Source organism: Heptranchias perlo, chromosome 7 (assembly GCF_035084215.1).
Source record: "Heptranchias perlo isolate sHepPer1 chromosome 7, sHepPer1.hap1, whole genome shotgun sequence".
NCBI classification, from domain to species: Eukaryota; Metazoa; Chordata; class Chondrichthyes; order Hexanchiformes; family Hexanchidae; genus Heptranchias; species Heptranchias perlo.
Window position 1 is genome coordinate 12,716,894 of NC_090331.1, and position 17,956 is coordinate 12,734,849.

A 17,956-nucleotide genomic window follows, 5' to 3' on the forward strand; every position below is an offset into this window, starting at 1 on the left:
CCATCTTTCCTCGTGGTTAGAAAGCTTAGCGCTAGTCTTCATTTCTATGGGGAACATAAATTCAGTTTCAACTTATTTAGAACGTGAGGTAATAATTTTGTACATTGTGACGTGAACTTTTTGTACCTCACTGTGTTTCAGAGAAAATCTATCTGTGACTTGATGTGCAAACCCTAGCTGTACTAAACGGATATAGAGTCTCCGGGAATAAATCTCTCCGATTTCTCTGTAGTCAAACAAGTAGAGTACGTGTCCTGGCCAGATTGAAATGTAATAATCTCCACTGGTGAGGCTGAAGGAATAATTTACAAGTGGCGATGCATCAAATGATTTATTGTAAACTCTCCCAAATGGAGAGACTTATCAAATTTCACTGCTAGTCTTGGCACATTCTATAAAAACTCACATTGAATTACAACTTTTTTTTAAGGATGTCAATTTTCTCCCTGGTCTATTGGGTTTCCTCATGCCACACGCCATACTTGTGGCCAAGAAGCTGGGGGGGGGAGGTAAGGAGGGAGAAGGGGGTGATGTGCTACCAGGCTTTTGGTACGCCACCTTATGCCAATTTCTAGTAGCCATGAAAGAATGGGCCAAGATTGATTCTCCATTTTTTTCCCTGTTCCAGTAAAGAGATGCTTGGCTCCAACTCGGTGCATCCCAGCTGATGTGGAGAATGCAGCGACGCACAAGACAACTTTGCACTCTCACACGTTGGTGCAAATCATAGCTCGTGTTTTAAGCAAATGTGTGTTTTGAATCATGCTTGTTCATGTTCTTATTTGAATGGGAAATGTTAATATTGGGCAGATCTGGTTAGTCCGCATTTGGAGTATGATGTGCCGTTTAGGACATTCAATTATGGAAAGCATACTGTCACTTTGAATCATGTTCATATAATTATGTTTTGTTTCTGGCAGGAAGCCCATAATGCGAATATACAGTGGTAGTGCAGTGGTTATATTACTGGACTAGTATTTCAGAGCCTTGGACTAATAATCCAGAGACTATGAGTCATATTCGCATTGGTGTGTACTTTGGGTTGGCAGCCATTGTAATGGAAGAATGTGTGATGTCGTGGGGGCGGTAGTGTAGTGGTTATGTTACTGGACTAATAATTTAGAGAAAATGCTTTCAAATCTCACCACAGCAGTTTGAGAATTTGAATTCAGTTCAAAAACCTGGAAATAAAAAGCTGATATCAGTAAAAGTGACCATGCAGCTGTCAGATTGTTGCAAAAATCCAACTGGTTTATTCATGCCCTTTTAGGGAAGGAAACCTGCCTTCCCTTACCTGGTCTGGCCCTATATGTGATTCCAGTCCCACAACAATGTGGCTGACTCTTAACTGCGCTCTGAATTGGCCAAGCAAGGCTCTCGGCTGAATCAATACACCACTACTCAGGGCAACTAGGGATGAGCAATAAATGCCAGCCTCACCAGCGATGCCCACATCGTGAGACTGAATAAACAAGGAAAAAAATATATTAAACTGCTGGAGTCGGTACTCCAGTGCTTAATGTTGGTAACACAATAAAGTATGTAACAGGAGAATAGGGGAGTATGGGACATCTGACCACATGGCAACAATTGTTGCGTTTGGGAATGCTTTAAATATTTCTGTTTTAAAAAGATGCTGTAAAGAAGAAGTTTATGATGGTGTTCCCCAGGGGCTGGTATTAGGACCACTGCTCTTTTTGATATAAATGACCTGGACTTGGGTGTAGGAGGCCCAATTTCAAAGTTTGCAGATGACACAAAACTTGGAAATGTAGCAGTGAGGAGGATAGTAGCTGACTTCAGAGGGACATAGACAGACTGGTGAAATGGGCAGACACATGGCAGATGAAATTTAATACAGGGAAGTGTGAAGTGATGCATTTGGGAGGAAGAATGAGGAGAGGCAACATAGACTAAATGGTACAATTTTAAAGGGGGTATAGGAACAGAGAGACCTGGGGGTGCACATACACAAATCTTTGAAGGTGGCAGGATAAGTTGATAAAGCAGTTTTAAAAAAAGCATATGGGATCCTTGGCTTTATAACTAGAGGCACAGAGTACAAAAGCAAGGAAGTTGTGCTAAACCTTTATAAATCACTAGTTAAACCTCAGTTAGAGTATTGCATCCAATTCTGGGCAAGGTGTCAAGGCCTTGGAGAGAGTGCAGAGGAGATTTACAAAGATGATGCCGTAGATGAGGGACTTCTGTCAGGTGGAGAAACTAGAGAAGCTGGGATTGTTCTCCTTAGAGCAGAGAAGGTTAAAGGAAGTTTTAATAGAGGTGTTTAAAATTATGAGGGGTTTTGAAAAAGTAAATAAGGAGAAACTGTTTCCACTGGCAAAAGGATCGGTAACCAGAGGACGAGGACACAGATTTAAGATAATTGGCAAAAGAACCAGATGGGAGATGAGGAGAAATTTTTGTGTGGCGAGTCGTTATGATCTGGAATGTACTGCCTGAAAAGGTGATGGGAGCAGATTCAATATTGTAGTACCTTTCAAAAGGGTATTGGATTTACACTTGAAAAGGAAAAATTTGCAGGGCTATGGGGAAAGTGCAGCGGGACCAATTGGGTAGCTGTTTCAAAGAACTAGCACGATTGGCCGAATGGCCTCCTTCTGTGCTATATGATGACCGAATGAGACCGTTGCAGTCCACCCGGCAGGTCTCAAAATTCGAAAAATTATAAATGCTGCTCAATCTCCTCTACCCTTTAATATTTATCCAGTTGTATCTTGAATTTGCTGATACTGTCTGACTGTCCTAACTGTCTGGGCAGCCGATTCACCGTCCATTGTGTAAAGGATTTAAACCCAAACTGATATTATTGGAAAAGAGAATTATTTGATATTCCACAAAGTTTTTGTGAATGCCAAATGTCAAACCTAGTGAGTAGAAGCTGACGCCATGTCTTGTTTTTTTCAGTCATGTGTGAGGGCAGGATCTGGTTTTTTTGGTGGTGGTGGTGATCTTCAACACCAGGAGTGTCCAAGCTTTGTGTCTCTGTGGACCATGCTGTATGTATCATGGAGCCTCAGGACACACACATATGAAGTTTAAATCCATGTGCTCATTAATTTGCATATATCTGAAGTCGCTGATACTAACAACTCTGATTTAGGTACAGCCACTTTCCAAATCTCCAGACCCAGAAAATTCAAACAAGACAGACCGACAAATAGGAAATATAAGCACATGAGGCCCTGGCTGACCCCTCAGGTGGATGGAAAAGATCGCATGGCATTATTTTGAAGAACATGGGGGGGGGGGGTTCCTGGCCAATATTTATCTCTCAACCACCACCACTAAAAACAGATTATCTGGTCATTATCATATTGCTGTTTGTGGGAGCTTGCTGTGCGCAAATTGGCAGCCACATTTCCAACATTACAACTGTGACTGCACTTCAATAGTACTTCATTGGCTGTAAGGACTTTGGGACATCATCTAAGGTTGTGAAAGACGCAATATAAATGCAAGTTCTTTCTTTCTGTCTTTCACAAATAGGAATAAGTTGTCTGGGTTTTGGGGGTGGGGGAATATTGAGGGAACGCTCCTTGAGGGTACCATATGTGACCCCAGGCCCTCAAGTTGGCAATCCCTGTCCTACATTAATCGATAAATAAATTCAAGATAACTTTTTTCTATTTTTTTAATGAGCACTAATCCCAGAATCTACGTGGAATATTTGCATGAAATTGCAGCTGTAAGCCTCTGGATTGAAACAGTATTATGTGTCTGGTGGCCCTTCCTACTTTCCTTCACATTGGTTAGCCTCTCAGTTCTATCCTCACTCTATTACACTGTCTCAGATATCCCGGGCCACAGTTTTATCTTTATTACTTTGTTCTTCCACACGCATGTTACACTCTTTGAGCAAAATAATTTAGCAGTTGCAGATGCTCTCCTTTCACTGATTTCCTCCAGGATAATCTTCTTAATTTACCTCACTTGGTTTCATTTGACTCTGGACAATTACTTCCCTTTTACTGCAACAGATCTTCCTTTCAGTTGTCACACACTATTGCCAGAGATAAGGCTGCCTAAAGGGACAATTTCCTTGTTATATCTGCTTCCAGCTCAAGTCTTTCTGCACCATTTCTTCCTTATGTTCTCTTTTTGAGTTGCAACTTTGTGAATGTCTCTTGCCCTTTGGCTTAGTTGATGTTCATTCCTCTTAGGCTTCTCCCTTTTATCAATTTGTTAATTGTTTCTTGTGCTCTTATTACTGTCAATTTGTTCTTTTATTAATTTTGTGCTGCAAATTGGTTCTCAATCACTTGAAGTTTTTTTTTTGTTCCCTCGATCATCTTAATTCCCTCTCACTCTTTCTCTCACAACTAAGTCACACTCTGAAATTAGCCATTCTCTTGCCTGTGTCTTGACGTACTTCTATCGACAAGATCCAAGGATGATGCCTGCTTGCCGGGGGAATGGTTCTGATTGGTTTATATGGCCACCTGCTTTGTGAGGCCTCCACTACGTGCTCTGTTAATACTGGAAATGCATAACCATTCAGACAGCATCTGAAACAGAGAGACAAATTATTCTTTCAGGTTCAATACTTCATGAGAATTGGATCCAGGATACACCCTAATGCCCTGGATGGAGGCCTGCACATCATTATAAACACTCTTCATGCTTGTAAGCAGGGACATCAAGTTCTTAACTATCCAAGGCTAATGGGACCAATGGACCTATGGATCTAGGAACATAGGAACATAGGAACAGGAGTAGGCCATTCAGCCCCTCGTACCTGCTCCGCCATTTGATAAGATCATGGCTGATCTGTGATCTAACTCTATATATCTCTCTTTGGCCCATATCCCTTAATACCTTTGGTTGCCAAAAAGCTATCTATCTCAGATTTAAAATTAGCAATTGAGCTAGTATCAATTGCCGTTTGCGGAAGAGAGTTCCAAACTTCTACCACCCTTTGTGTGTAGAAATGTTTTCTAATCTCACTCCTGAAAGGTCTGGCTCTAATTTTTAGACTGTGCCCCCTACTCCTAGAATCCCCAACCAGCGGAAATAGTTTCTCTCTATCCACCCTATCCGTTCCCCTTAATATCTTATAAACTTCGATCAGATCACCCCTTAACCTTCGAAACTCCAGAGAATACAACCCCAATTTGTGTAATCTCTCCTCGTAACTTAACCCTTGAAGTCCGGGTATCATTCTAGTAAACCTACGCTGCACTCCCTTCAAGGCCAATATGTCCTTCTGAAGGTGCGGTGCCCAGAACTGCTCACAGTACTCCAGGTGCGGTCTAACCAGGGTTTTGTATAGCTGCAGCATAACTTCTGCCCACTTGTACTCCAGTCCTCTAGATATAAAGGCCAGCATTCCATTAGCCTTATTGATTATTTTCTGCACCTGTTCATGACACTTCAATGATCTATGTACCTGTACCCCTAAGTCCCTTTGGACAGCCACTGTTTTTAACTTTTTACCATTTAGAAAGTACCCTGTTCTATCCTTTTTTGATCCAAAGTGGATGACCTCACATTTGTCTACATCGAATTCCATTTGCCACAGTTTTGCCCATTCACCTAATCTATCAATATCACTTTGTAATTTTATGTTTTCATCTACACCGCTTATAATGCCACCAATCTTTGTGTTATCGGCAAACTTAGATATGAGACTTTCTATGCCTTCATCTAAGTCGTTAATAAATATTGTGAATAATTGAGGCCCCAAGACAGATCCCTGTGGGACTCCACTAGTCACATCCTGCCAATGTGAGTACCTTCCCATTGTCCCTACTCTCTGTCGCCTTTCGCTCAGCCAACTTCCTAACCAAGTCCGTACTTTTCCCTCTATTCCATGGGCTTCTATCTTAGCTAACAGTCTCTTATGTGGGACTTTATCAAATGCTTTCTAGAAGTCCATATAAATAACATCCATTGACATTCCCCTGTCCACTACTTTAGTCACCTCTTCAAAAAATTCAATCAGGTTTGTCAAGCACGACCTACCTTTCACAAGTCCATGCTGGCTCTCTCTGATTAACTGAAAATTCTCGAGGTGTTCAGTCACCCGATCCTTAATTATAGACTCCAGCATTTTCCCCACAACAGATGTTAGGCTAACTGGTCTATAATTCCCCGGTTTCCCTCTCTCTCCTTTCTTAAAAAGCGGAGTGACATGTGCAATTTTCCAATCCAGAGGGACAGTTCCTGAATCTAGAGAACTTTGAAAGATTATAGTTAGGGCATCCGCAATGTGCTCACCTACTTCCATTAAAACCCTGGGATGGAAACCATCTGGTCCTGGGGATTTGTCACTCTTTAGTGCTATTATTTTCTTTATTAATGTTGTTTTACTTAAGTTAATTTTATTGAGTCCTTGTCCCCGATTCAATATTAGTTTCCTTGGGATTTCTGGCATGCTATCCTCTTTTTCTACTGTAAATACTGACGCAAAGTAATCGTTCAACATGTCCGCCATTTCCCCATTGTCAATGACAGTATCCCCACTTTCAGTTTTTAAGGAGCCAACACTGCTCCTGACCACCCTCTTTTTCCTAATGTAACTATAAAAGTTTTTCATATTGGTTTTGATATCCCTTGCGAGTTTCTTTTCATACTCTCTTTTTGTAGCTCTTACTATCTGTTTTGTGACCCTTTGTTGATTTTTGTACCTTTCCCATTCGCCAGGATCTGTGCCATTTTTTGCCTTTTTGTATGCCCTTTCCTTATGTCTTATACTGTCCCTTACCTATTTAGTTGTCCATGGCTGTTTTTTTTGGCAAGTAGAGTTCTTGCCCCTCAGGGGTATAAACCGATTCTGTATCACGTTAAGTGTTTCTTTAAACATTTCCCACTGATCATCAGTCGTTTTACCCATTAACAGATTTGCCCAGTTTACTGTGGACAGTCTCTGTCTCATCCCATTGAAGTCGGCCTTACCCAAGTCTAGAATCTTAGCAGCTGATTCACTTTTTTTCCTTTCAAACACTACATTGAACTCAATCATGTTATGATCGCGATTGGATAGATGTTCGCTTACAGTTAAGCCGTTAACTAAATCTGGTTCATTACTCATTACTAAATCTAGTATGGCTTGCCCCCTTCCAGGACATACTGCTGTAGAAATCTATCCCGGACACACTCAAGTAATTCACTACCTTTCTGACAGTTGCTAGTCTGCTTTTCCCAATCTATGTGAAGGTTAAAGTCCTCCATTAAAACCACTGTGCCTTTCTTACACATTTGTCTAATCTCTGCATTTATACAATCGAGCACTTCAGAGCTGCTGCCAGGGGTCCTATACACAACTCCCACTATAGTCTTAGATCCTTTCCTATTTCTCAATTCAACCCATAAGGTCTCTGTTGGCTGCTTACCCCTCGTTATATCCTCCTTTATCATTGATTTGATTTCATCTCTAATCACTAAGGCTACTCCTCCCCCTCTTCCATTTTCCCTATCTCTCCTGTAGACCTTATAACCCAGTATATTTAGTTCCCAATCCTGACCATCCTGCAGCCATATCTCAGTAATAGCTATCATGTCATGCCCTCCAATTTGAATTTGAACCTGTAGTTCATTTAATTTATTCCTTATACTCGGTGCATTTGTATATAGAACTCTTAGTTGGGCCACACACCCTAGCCTGACCTTCAGCTTTGATGCTGGGTTAATCACCTTACACTTTCTCACAGGCCCCTGTATTTCTACAGTTTATGACTCAGATGAGTCAGGCTTGCTCCACCTTCAGGAACCAGTTTAATCCAGCTAACCAATTAACTAATGACAGCAGCTCTCTCTGCTGAAGCCTAGGATCTGTGCCAAGTATAAGCAATTTTCCATGGTGTGATATATGTGAATTTTACACCTACTACACTGAGTACAGTTTTCTCCTAGAGTCGGACAATTTGACCTAAAAAGTCCCAGAGGCAGTTAAAATGATGAATTTCCAAGTGATTAAAAATTACTTGTCGCAATCAGACCCGAATTTGAGACATTGCTTTTGAGTCATTGCTTGTATCAATTTACGAAAAATGAACCAGAACAGATAAGAGAAGTAAGCATAGGGGAACATCTAGTCAGTAGCGATCATAACACAATAAGGTTTTGAATAATGATTGAGAAAGACATAAGTGAGACAAAGACCAAAGGAATAGACTGGGAAAAAAGCTGATTTTCAGAGGATGAGATTGGAACTAGGGCAGAAAAAAAAATTGACAGACAAAGAAATAGAACATCAGTGGATAATATTCAAAACAGTGATCAATAGAGTTCAGGAGAAATATATCCCACTAAAAAGAAAGAACAAACTAGCCAGTAATGACACATCATGGATGAATAAAGAAATAAGGGCAAAATTGAAACTAAAGTAAAAGGCATTCACTAAGTACATAGACGACAAAGGAGAGGATAACAAAAGGGAATACAAAGAGGTTAGGAAAGAAGTCAAAAAAACAATTAGGGAAGCAAAGAGGAACTATGACATTAAATAATCAAGGAATATAAAAAGAAATAATAAAGTATTCAACAGACATATAAATAACAAAAGAAAAATCAGAATAGGGATAGGGCCACTAAGGGAAGCACAAGATAAACTCACAGGTAACGACAGCAAAATGGCAGAAATATTGAATAGTTACTTTGCTTCCATATTTACCAGGAGGCTAACAAGGTGGGCAGTACATTAGAAGAAGAGGTCGAAAAAGATTTGTGGGGGAGTCCAAAACTAGAAGTCATAAATATAAAATAGTCGCCAATAAATCCAATAGGGAATTCAGGAGAAACTTCTTTACCCAAAGAGTGGGAAGGATGTGGAACTCGCTACCACAAGGAGTAGTTGAGGCGAATGGCGTAGATACATTTAAGGGGAAGCTAGATAAGCACATGAGGGAGAAAGGAATAGAAGGGTATCCTGATAGGGTTAGATGAAGTAGGGAGGGAGGGGGCTCATGTGGAGCATAAATGCTGGCATAGACCAGTTGAACCGAATGGCCTGTTCTGATTTGTAGTTTTGATGTAATTTTTATGTCAATGAAAAGGTGGCCAGGATTGTGCTGTTGGCTTTGTACTGGTCTTTTTTAGAGCCACAGTAACACATAAAGTCACTGCATAAGAGAAGGTCTGGAGTGAGAAAAGGTCACTCATCCATCCAGAGGCCATGTAGGAATGTTTTGTCGTGGACTCTGGATAAAACCAGCTTGACGCACCAAATAGCCTTTGTTTACATAGGAACAGGAGTAGGCCATTCAGCCCCTCGAGCCTGCTCCACCATTCAACTAGATCGTGGCTGATCTGTACCTCAACTCCATTTACCCGCCTTAGCTCCATATCCCTTGATCCCCTCACCTAACCGAAATCTAACAAAACTCTGGAGTTTGTCGTCTCCCTTCTGCCCTGGTAATGATTTGCGTGTTTCAATTATTTCACAAGTAGCAGCAATTGCAAGAATCTTCGATTTGATTCCATTTGCTATCACACCATTGTTTACCCGTACGTATGAGTGTCATTTGGGCACTTTAGCAGATATGTCCTGTATTGAATTATTGTACAGTTACAGGTGTTTGCAGTGCACACATTGAAATGTGTTGTCCAGTTTTGAATTGGTTCCTCCTAATTCAAATTAGGAATAATATTACAAAATGGTATCTAACATCTTGCACCTAAACCTCATTGCTTTGAAGCATTTGCTAATTGCCGGTGATGCACAAAAGAGTAGTCTTTAATCAAAAAGTCTGAAGTTTCTTGAAAGCACCTGTCCCTTGTCTCTGAAACCTTTTTAATTCGAGTGAAGGACTGGCATATTAATCTTTTGGCACCTACCTGATTTCACTGAGTCATTAACAACAACATTTGGTTTCAAATTCAAACTAAACAGCAGGAAAAAAAATGAAATGAGAGTGAGAAAGATATTTTTTTAATCTGGCAATTCATATGGTTTAGTTAAATCAGTTTTTTTCGGTTTAAGTTGGACAGTCGTCAAATCCATGGCGGAGGTTTTAACGGGAGGGCGGGATTGGTGCGTAGGAGGTCTGAAGCGGGCGGTCCACCTGAAAGTCCTGAAGGAACAGAGGCCTGGCGCAGGTTCGCCCAACTCTGGTTGGACGCATTCCTGGTGGTTTCATCATGTGACCGACATGTCCAACCTCACAGTGCACCGCCAGTTGGGGAGCAAACAGACTCTTTGTTACATGATTCTCGACTCAGTCAAACAGCCTTTTTCCCCAACTATGATATTTTTATAACTAATAAACAAAAGTTTTCAAAGAAAATGTAAAAAAAAACACTTTTTTAAATGCCCCATTGATTTTTCTCCCGGGTTTTTTGCTCGCAGCAGTGTCCTAGTGATTAGTCTTTAATTCCTGGAGACTCCAGAACAATCCAAGAGGGTTGGCAACCCGAGGCCTGGCCCATTTTAACAGCCGGGCCACATTTTAACATTTGGAATCGGTCTCCTGCCCGAAGCCGCCAGGAATGACGTCAGGGGAGGAGCAGGAAATGAGGCAGGAGCCGGCTGCTGCTAGGGGCCGGAGAGAACGGTCTCCGGCATAAGATGTGTTGGTGGGAGTATTCTCACACATGCCAGTATGGGGAGGGCCGGGGTAGAGGGAGGCACAAGGATGCCTAATGGATGCTCCTCTTGGCTCCACAAGGAATCCCACAGGAAAAAAAACACATTGGGCCACGATTCACTGCAATGGTGATATTGGTGCCGAATGCCATAAGTTAGACCATTGTGCTCCCTGATCCTCCTGTGACGTATTTATGCCACAATTTGGAGAGAAAAGCAAGCACTTACATTTATCTAGCGCCTTTCACGACCTCAGGACGTCCCAAAGCGCTTTACAACCAATGAAGTATTTTTGAAGTGTAGTCACTGTTGTAATGTAGGAAACGCGACAGCTAATTTGCACACAGCAAGATCCCACAAAGAGCAATGAGATAATGCCCAGATAATCATAGTAGGTATAGCACAGGAGAAAGCCATTGGACCCATCGTGCTGGCTCTTTGAAAGAGCTATCCAATTAATCCCATTCCCCGGCTCTTTCCCCATGGCCGTGCAAATTTTTTCCCTTCAAGTATTTATCCAATTCCCTTTTGAAAGTTACTTTTGAATCTGCTTCCACCGCCCTTTCAGGAAGTGCATTCCAGATCATAAGAACTCGCTGAGTAAAAAAATGTTTCCTGATGTTGCGTGTGGCTTTTTTGCTGATCACCTTAAATCTGTGTCCTCTGGTTACCGACCATTCTGCCACTAGAAACAGTTTCTCCTTATTTACTCTGTCAAAACCGTTCATAATTTTGAACACCTCTATCAAATCTCCCCTTAACCTTCTCTGTTCCAAGGAGAACAACCCCAGCTTCTCCAGTCTCTCCACTTAACTGAAGTCCCTCATGCCTGGTACCATTCTAGTAAATCTCTTCTGCACCCTCTCTAAGACCTTCACATCCTTTCTAAAATGTGGTGCCCAGAATTGAACACAGTACTCCAGCTGAAGTCTAACCAGTGTTTTATAAAGGTTTAGCATAACTTCCTTGCTTTTGTACTCTATGCCTTTATTAATAAACCCCAGGATCCCATATGCTTTTTTAAACAATTTGTCCTGCTACCTTCAAAGATTTGTGTATATACACCCCAGGTCTCTCAGTTCCTGCACCCCCTTTAAAATTGTACCATTTAGTTTATATTGCCTCTTCTCATTCTTCCTACCAAAATGCATCACTTCACACTTCTGAGGTAAATTTCATCTGCCGTGTGTCTGCTCATAATTTTTTTTTTAATGTGATGTTGGTTAAGGGATAATTATTGGCCAGGATACTGAGGAGAACTCCCCTGCTCTTCTTCAAAATAGTGCTGTAGGATTTTTTACGTCCAACTAAGAAACCGAGGCCCTGTCTGCTCTAACGTCTCATCTGAAATACGGCACTTCCGACAGTGCAACATTCCCTCAGGACTGCACCAAAGTGTCAGCCTGAATTACGTGCTCAGGTCTCTGGAGTGGGACTTGAACCCACAACCTTCTGACTTTACTGGAATGATAATTAGAATAAGCCGTAATGATGGATCGGGAGCAGCGTGGGCAATGGCCAAGGTAGAAACTAGTCGCGATGTGATGCCAATCAGGCCCGGAAGTGCTTAAAGTCGAAGTTTGAAGCTTGAACTGATGGGCAGGAATGAGCACAAATTCAAATTATAGAGAGCTGACTCGCCTTAAGGCCTGATTTTATATCTGTCTGGTTAGTTCATTAGATGGAACAGTGACTTCTTCCCCCACTCCCCTCCTTCCCATTGAAATTGTAGGAACAACACAGAAATCAAAGGCTTTTAGTCTTCAATTGCTCAAGCATTCTGTAATCCCAGTGCTATTTCTGATTTACTACTTGGATTTTAATAAGGTGTAAATGGGCACATTGTGATCACTAACGACCATATTCAGAACGCATGGGATTAACGAACCCAATTACATATTTTTTAGGAAGTCATATTCCGATGGCAGTCAAAGGCTAGGAACCAGCTCCCCCCCAGATATATATATAATTTCTGTTGCTTTGCACTTTGTACCAGTGACCCTGGACGCTGTCAGAACTGCAGCACTGATTAATATTTAAAAAAAAACAGCACTTGATGAGGACAACACAATTATTTCTTAATTTAAACTATGATTCCTGGGATTACATCAAACACACCGAGCCCTCCAGTGATATTCTGCACTGGTCTAAGTGGCTGTGGCCTTCATAGTGGTGTTAATTCAGCAAACTTGATCGCGCCATTGATTTTAATGGGGAGCACGGAGCTATGATAATTAACTGTTCAACTTTTTCAGCAAAGGGTCTCTGTGGAGCAGCGCCAAAGCCACAGCAAATTGTGGTGTGCGTAATGGCAGAAGGTTCCCGGAATTTTTGCACCAGAATAACGGCATCCGCCGTCAATGCTGCCATTACTATGGCACAAGTTTTCAGTGAATTCCGGCCCATTACTTACCTCGGCTGCTCCCCTGCACCCCGCCAGGTTTCTCTGGCGGTTTTTGACACTGGGCAAGCCTCCCGCTCCCCAACAACTCGTCGTAAAAGTCCTATTGCGGTGCCGATAATGTCATCAGGCCATGACGTTTAGATTCAAATTGGGCTAATTCGCCTGTCTGCTGCGGGAACCTCGGCCGACTTCAAAGTCGGCAAAGATAAAATGTCACCGGGCATGAAGGGTGCGGCCTTGAGCCATTAAGTGGACTCGGCCTCTCTCACACACCGTTCCTGCTGGTTTGGGGTGGGGTGTTGGTTAATATCTACTCCCCTTTTGACTCCCCTGATTGCAGAGTTGGACTTCTCTTGTTGAGTGAGAATTGTCAGACTTTAGGCTACGTTAAAAATATCTTCAAGGCCTTCTGTGCTTCCAGTAATCACCTGCGTCAAATTTGAGAGACTGGTGTCCTTGTTGAACGCTTTCGTTACGTCACCTGATGTACAAACATAAAAATAAAGATACAAACCTAATTGGACACAGGGGATGATGGCAAACCTTATAAATGTTGGACATCTGAAATTAGACTGTCAGCTTGGCTCACTTGGTGACACTCTTACCTCTAAATCTGAAGGTTTTTGTGTCCAAGCCCAGCTTTAAGACTTGAGGCTCTAATCTAGGCTTGACACTTCAGTGCAGTACTTAGAATGCTGCATTGCCGTTCTTTGCATAAGGCATGAAACTCCGTCCCTGTCCGCTTGTTATGATGGCTCAGGTGGACATTGCGCAATCAAGTTTGCTGAATGTCCCGTGACATTATTGGGGAATTTTCTGGTGACCTGGCCACCATTTCTCCCTCAATCTATAACTCAAAACCCCCCTCAGATCAACGCATCATTATCCCATTGCTGTTTGCTACGTAGCAACAGTGATTGCACCTCAAAGCAATGTGTTGTACGTGAATGGCTTGAGATGTCTTTGACAGAAATGATGAGGCACTGTGTAAATGCAAGTCCTTTCTTCTTTAAAATGGAACATGTTGGAGATGCTGAGAAGGTTGAACAGCATCTGAGAGAGCAAAGTAGGTCAATATTCAGGTGTACCCCTTCAACTGAACCGGAGTGATGAAGGGTTATAGCAAAACGTAAACCGATCTCACCCTCTCAGACTCTAAATCATTATTGTATCTTGTGTTGCTCCTTACACAGTAAGTAAAGATGGATTTTGTGTTCTGTGCGAGCCTGGTTAGATGTAATTGTGTTGTCCATCTCCACCTGTTACATGTAACAAGGTTCCTATTATGTGTGTGTGATGGTCTCTAAGATGTCTAAGCTTGTGAAACCTCTTTGGAGGGTGAGCGGAGCACGTCATTAAATACTTGAATTGTTAAGCTTCTTTTTTTCCAATCCGGCAGATAATTGTGACAGTCATCTGGTGTCCGACTTGCTTCAGTTGGCTTTCAATTCCTCTTCGGAATTCTCGAGCAGTCACAGCCCTGGCTTTGCAAAGCTGAACAGGAGAGACGGTAAGATGCAAAAACGATATCAATTGATGATTGCACGCACATTGCTCCGTTTCCCATCTTCATAGGAAATTCCAACAGGGAAGCGCAGATGTTTCTCCCCTGCTTAAGCTTAACTTGACTACCAGTGTACCAGTTTGAAATGCTGCATTGCTGTTTTGCAAGTTTTGCATTCGGTTCACATTACAATTCCTTTAGAAGCTGTCATCCTTATAGTCAAGTGTTGCTGGAGATGCTAGTTCCCTGGAGAGCCTTACATCTCAGATTATACACTCACATGCTAATGTACAAATGGTGATTAATGGTGGTATTATTTCTAAGCTCTCGAGGCCTGGGAGTTTTTTGTTTAAAATTAGCTCTGAAAATATGTTTGTTAGTCTAAGTGTTTGTGTTGGATACATAAGTTACACTTCAAAACTTTAATATATTACATATCATCCTCCAGATGAATGCATCAAAGACATCTTGAACCACAGTAACTAAAATTTGCATAACAATTTAGAAAGTAATATTTATAACCCTTAATGGCATGCGTTTTTTTCAAATCAGTTTGCAAATTCTTCTCTGCTTTGTTTCCCTGCAAGGAAGGAGATGAAAAGGTTTTTTGGAGAATCATGTAAGACTTACTTTTAAGGTTCGGTAGCTCATTTACAAAAATAAAACTTATTTTTTAACTTTTAAGAATTGGGTCCTTTTCAAGTCAGTGCCATCCCTCCGAGGCATCACAATGACCCAACGCTTTGGTTGACAGCGCAGGTTTTCACAGTTCAGATCAGTTTGATATGAGTCAGCACAATCCCAATAATCAATGGACTAGAACAGAACTGTTACTAATCACTGTTTCAGATGCAGAAGTTAATTGGAAGGGTATATGAACTGTGGATGAGGTTGTATCATTGATATCTCTGTTTATCGCTGTGTGGTATTTATTGCCTCTGATGTTGGAGAGGGAAATCCCGTTTGAAGCTTTCAAGACTTGAGATCGATCGATTTTTGTTGGGTAAGGGTGTCAAGGGATAGGGTCAAAGGCAGGTTGAGGTACAGATCATCCATGATCTAATTGAATGGTGGAACAGGCTCGAGGGGCTGAGTGGCCTACTCCTGTTCCTATAGTGCCACTTTGCAGCTCCTTATTCTTGCTGTCCTTTGGTCTAGAGGATGGGACTGTCTGGTCTGTGGCACATCTCTGTACTATTTCTGTAGCAGGAGACAGGAGGAAGAAGGTAGGACACAAACTGCAGGATTTCTCTCCTCCTCTCTGAGGGGGAATCGTTTACCCATCAGGCAGCCTTGGACAAGTTTGAGTGAATCTCACCCATTGAGTGTGAGAGGCAATCAAAACAATTATTCAGATTCCAGCCTTCTGATTATGAGTTACACGCTCTTAACCCTGAGATACAATTTCTTTTTTAAAAGTAATGGGCATGAGTTGCCTGTTATAGGCATTCCCTCATACTACACCCATTAGATACAAGGTGAGGTGTGATCGCAATGGCCAACCCAATCTTGCCATGTTGGGTATTCACCTGGTTTTGTGACCACTTTGTAAAACGAAGTGTGTTTTGTCGAAACTTAACACTATATCAATGCACTAACACACTCAGACCAGTATCACAAAGGGAAAAGTTTTACTTTTAATTGACTTGTATACAAGGGAAGCTGTATTCTGAACAATGGTCAGAACAACCTCTTCACTGAACAAAGGAAACAGTTCACATTTATACAGTTTAATTAGTAATGTCCACCTGTCATAGAATATGGGTGTACATGTACATTCTTTATTGGTTCAGGTAGTTGGTCAATCAAGTAGTGAGCCTGCCCCTCTGGACGTCCATAGCTCATTCCTATTTTGGCACGTAGGCCTCATAGGCCTGAGCACATTATCCTCCCTACATTCTTGAGCTGGTTATCAGTAGGGCTGAAGTCAGTCTCAAGGCCACATGGCCTCTCAAGAAACTGTATTCTCATTATATTTTATAGTCAGCAATACCCTTATCTGCTAGGGGGGGGCAGACGGTACTAAGCACCTGTATAGCCAACTTAATTATCAACATACCAAGGCTTAAACGTAATTACACAATTGTGTCTTTCTGTGTGTGTGTGCTGTAGCTACCCCATTATGGGAACCAAAGAGTTAATATGGTCAAATATCCATCATGCATTTCTTCTTTACTATGTTCAAGTAACTGTTTATGCATTTCTACATTTTACACAAACTTAGAAAAGAGCATTGAAACAAAAGGAGGTTAAATGCAAATGGAACAAATATTGAACTTGTCTTCTCTAAAGATTATAAACAGTAATCAATTTATTAGCCTTTCTCAGTAATCAGTAAACATTGTGCTGGGAAGCCTCTGGTCCCAGGCACTTGACAGGAGTTGTCTGGTAGGCCTTACTTTCTGATTGTAAATGAAAACAGTGACAAAAACTCCCCCTGATGGGGAGAATTGTTGTCCCCCTCCAAGTTCAGCAAAGACTGCAAACCTAAGTTTGGAATAGAAAGCTGTGAGAGCAAACTTTGGCCAGGCTCAGAAGGAGAATGCAGAAAGATAGTTAGGAGTCATTTTGTTTGAGTCTAACAAGATGACCCACCAATGTGGGTAAGTGTAGCATGTTTGTTCTTTTTTTGTATTATTATGTGCATCGTTCATAGAATCATAGAATCATAGAACACAGAAGGTGACCATGCAGCTCATTGTGCCTGTGCTGGCTGTTTGAAAGAACTATCTGTTTAGTCCCATTCCCCATAGCCCTGCAATATTTTTCATTTCAAGTATATATTGAATTTCCTTTTGAAAGTTAGCATTGAATCTGTTTCCACCATCCTTTCGGGCAGTACATTCCTGATCATAACTCGCTGCGTAAAAACATTTCTCCTCATCTCCCCTCTGGCTCTTTTGCCAATTACATCAAATCTGTGTCTGGTTGCCCACCCTCCTGCCAGTAGAAATGGTTTCTCCCTATCCACTCTATCAAAACTCTTCATAATTTTCAACATTTCCATTAAATCTCCCCTTTACCTTCTTTGCTCTGAGTTGAGAGACTCTCTCAGAATACAGATTTCAAATTTAAGATGACCCAGACATCATATTAGGTTAAGACTAAGGCCATCTCAGCTCAGTCAACCCTGCAAAGACCTTCTTACCAGCTTAGCTGGGGGCTGGTGCCTAAGTCAGGAGAGCGGTCGCAAAGACTAGTTAAACCTGACATAGTCGTACCCACAGAATCATATCTATCAGCCAACATCCTAGAGTCCTCCATCACCATACTGGGGATGTCCTGTCCACTGTCAGGATTGACCCATCAGAGTTGGGGGCACGGTGATATACAGTCAGTTGGGAGTAGTTAACATTGCTTCTGGACCCAATGAAGTCTCATGGCTTCTGATCAAACAAGGTAAAGAAAATCTCTTGCTAATCACAACCCAGTGCCCTCCCCTCAACTGACAAATTAGTACTCCTCCATATTGAGCATAATTTGGAGGAGGCTTTGAGGAAAG

At 41.7% G+C, this 17,956-nt stretch overlaps 1 protein-coding gene across 1 annotated transcript in view; it reads left to right on the forward strand.

Moving 5' to 3' along the window:
• The window catches only part of LOC137323446 (contactin-associated protein-like 5), a 630,151-nt gene that overhangs the window by 15,141 nt on the left and 597,054 nt on the right, over nucleotides 1-17,956 (forward strand). The window contains exons 4-6 of the mRNA XM_067986920.1: nucleotides 9,944-10,138; nucleotides 12,802-12,842; nucleotides 14,350-14,460. Of these exons, the coding sequence (XP_067843021.1) occupies nucleotides 9,944-10,138; nucleotides 12,802-12,842; nucleotides 14,350-14,460 (347 nt within the window). The remainder of the gene's footprint in view (nucleotides 1-9,943; nucleotides 10,139-12,801; nucleotides 12,843-14,349; nucleotides 14,461-17,956) is intronic.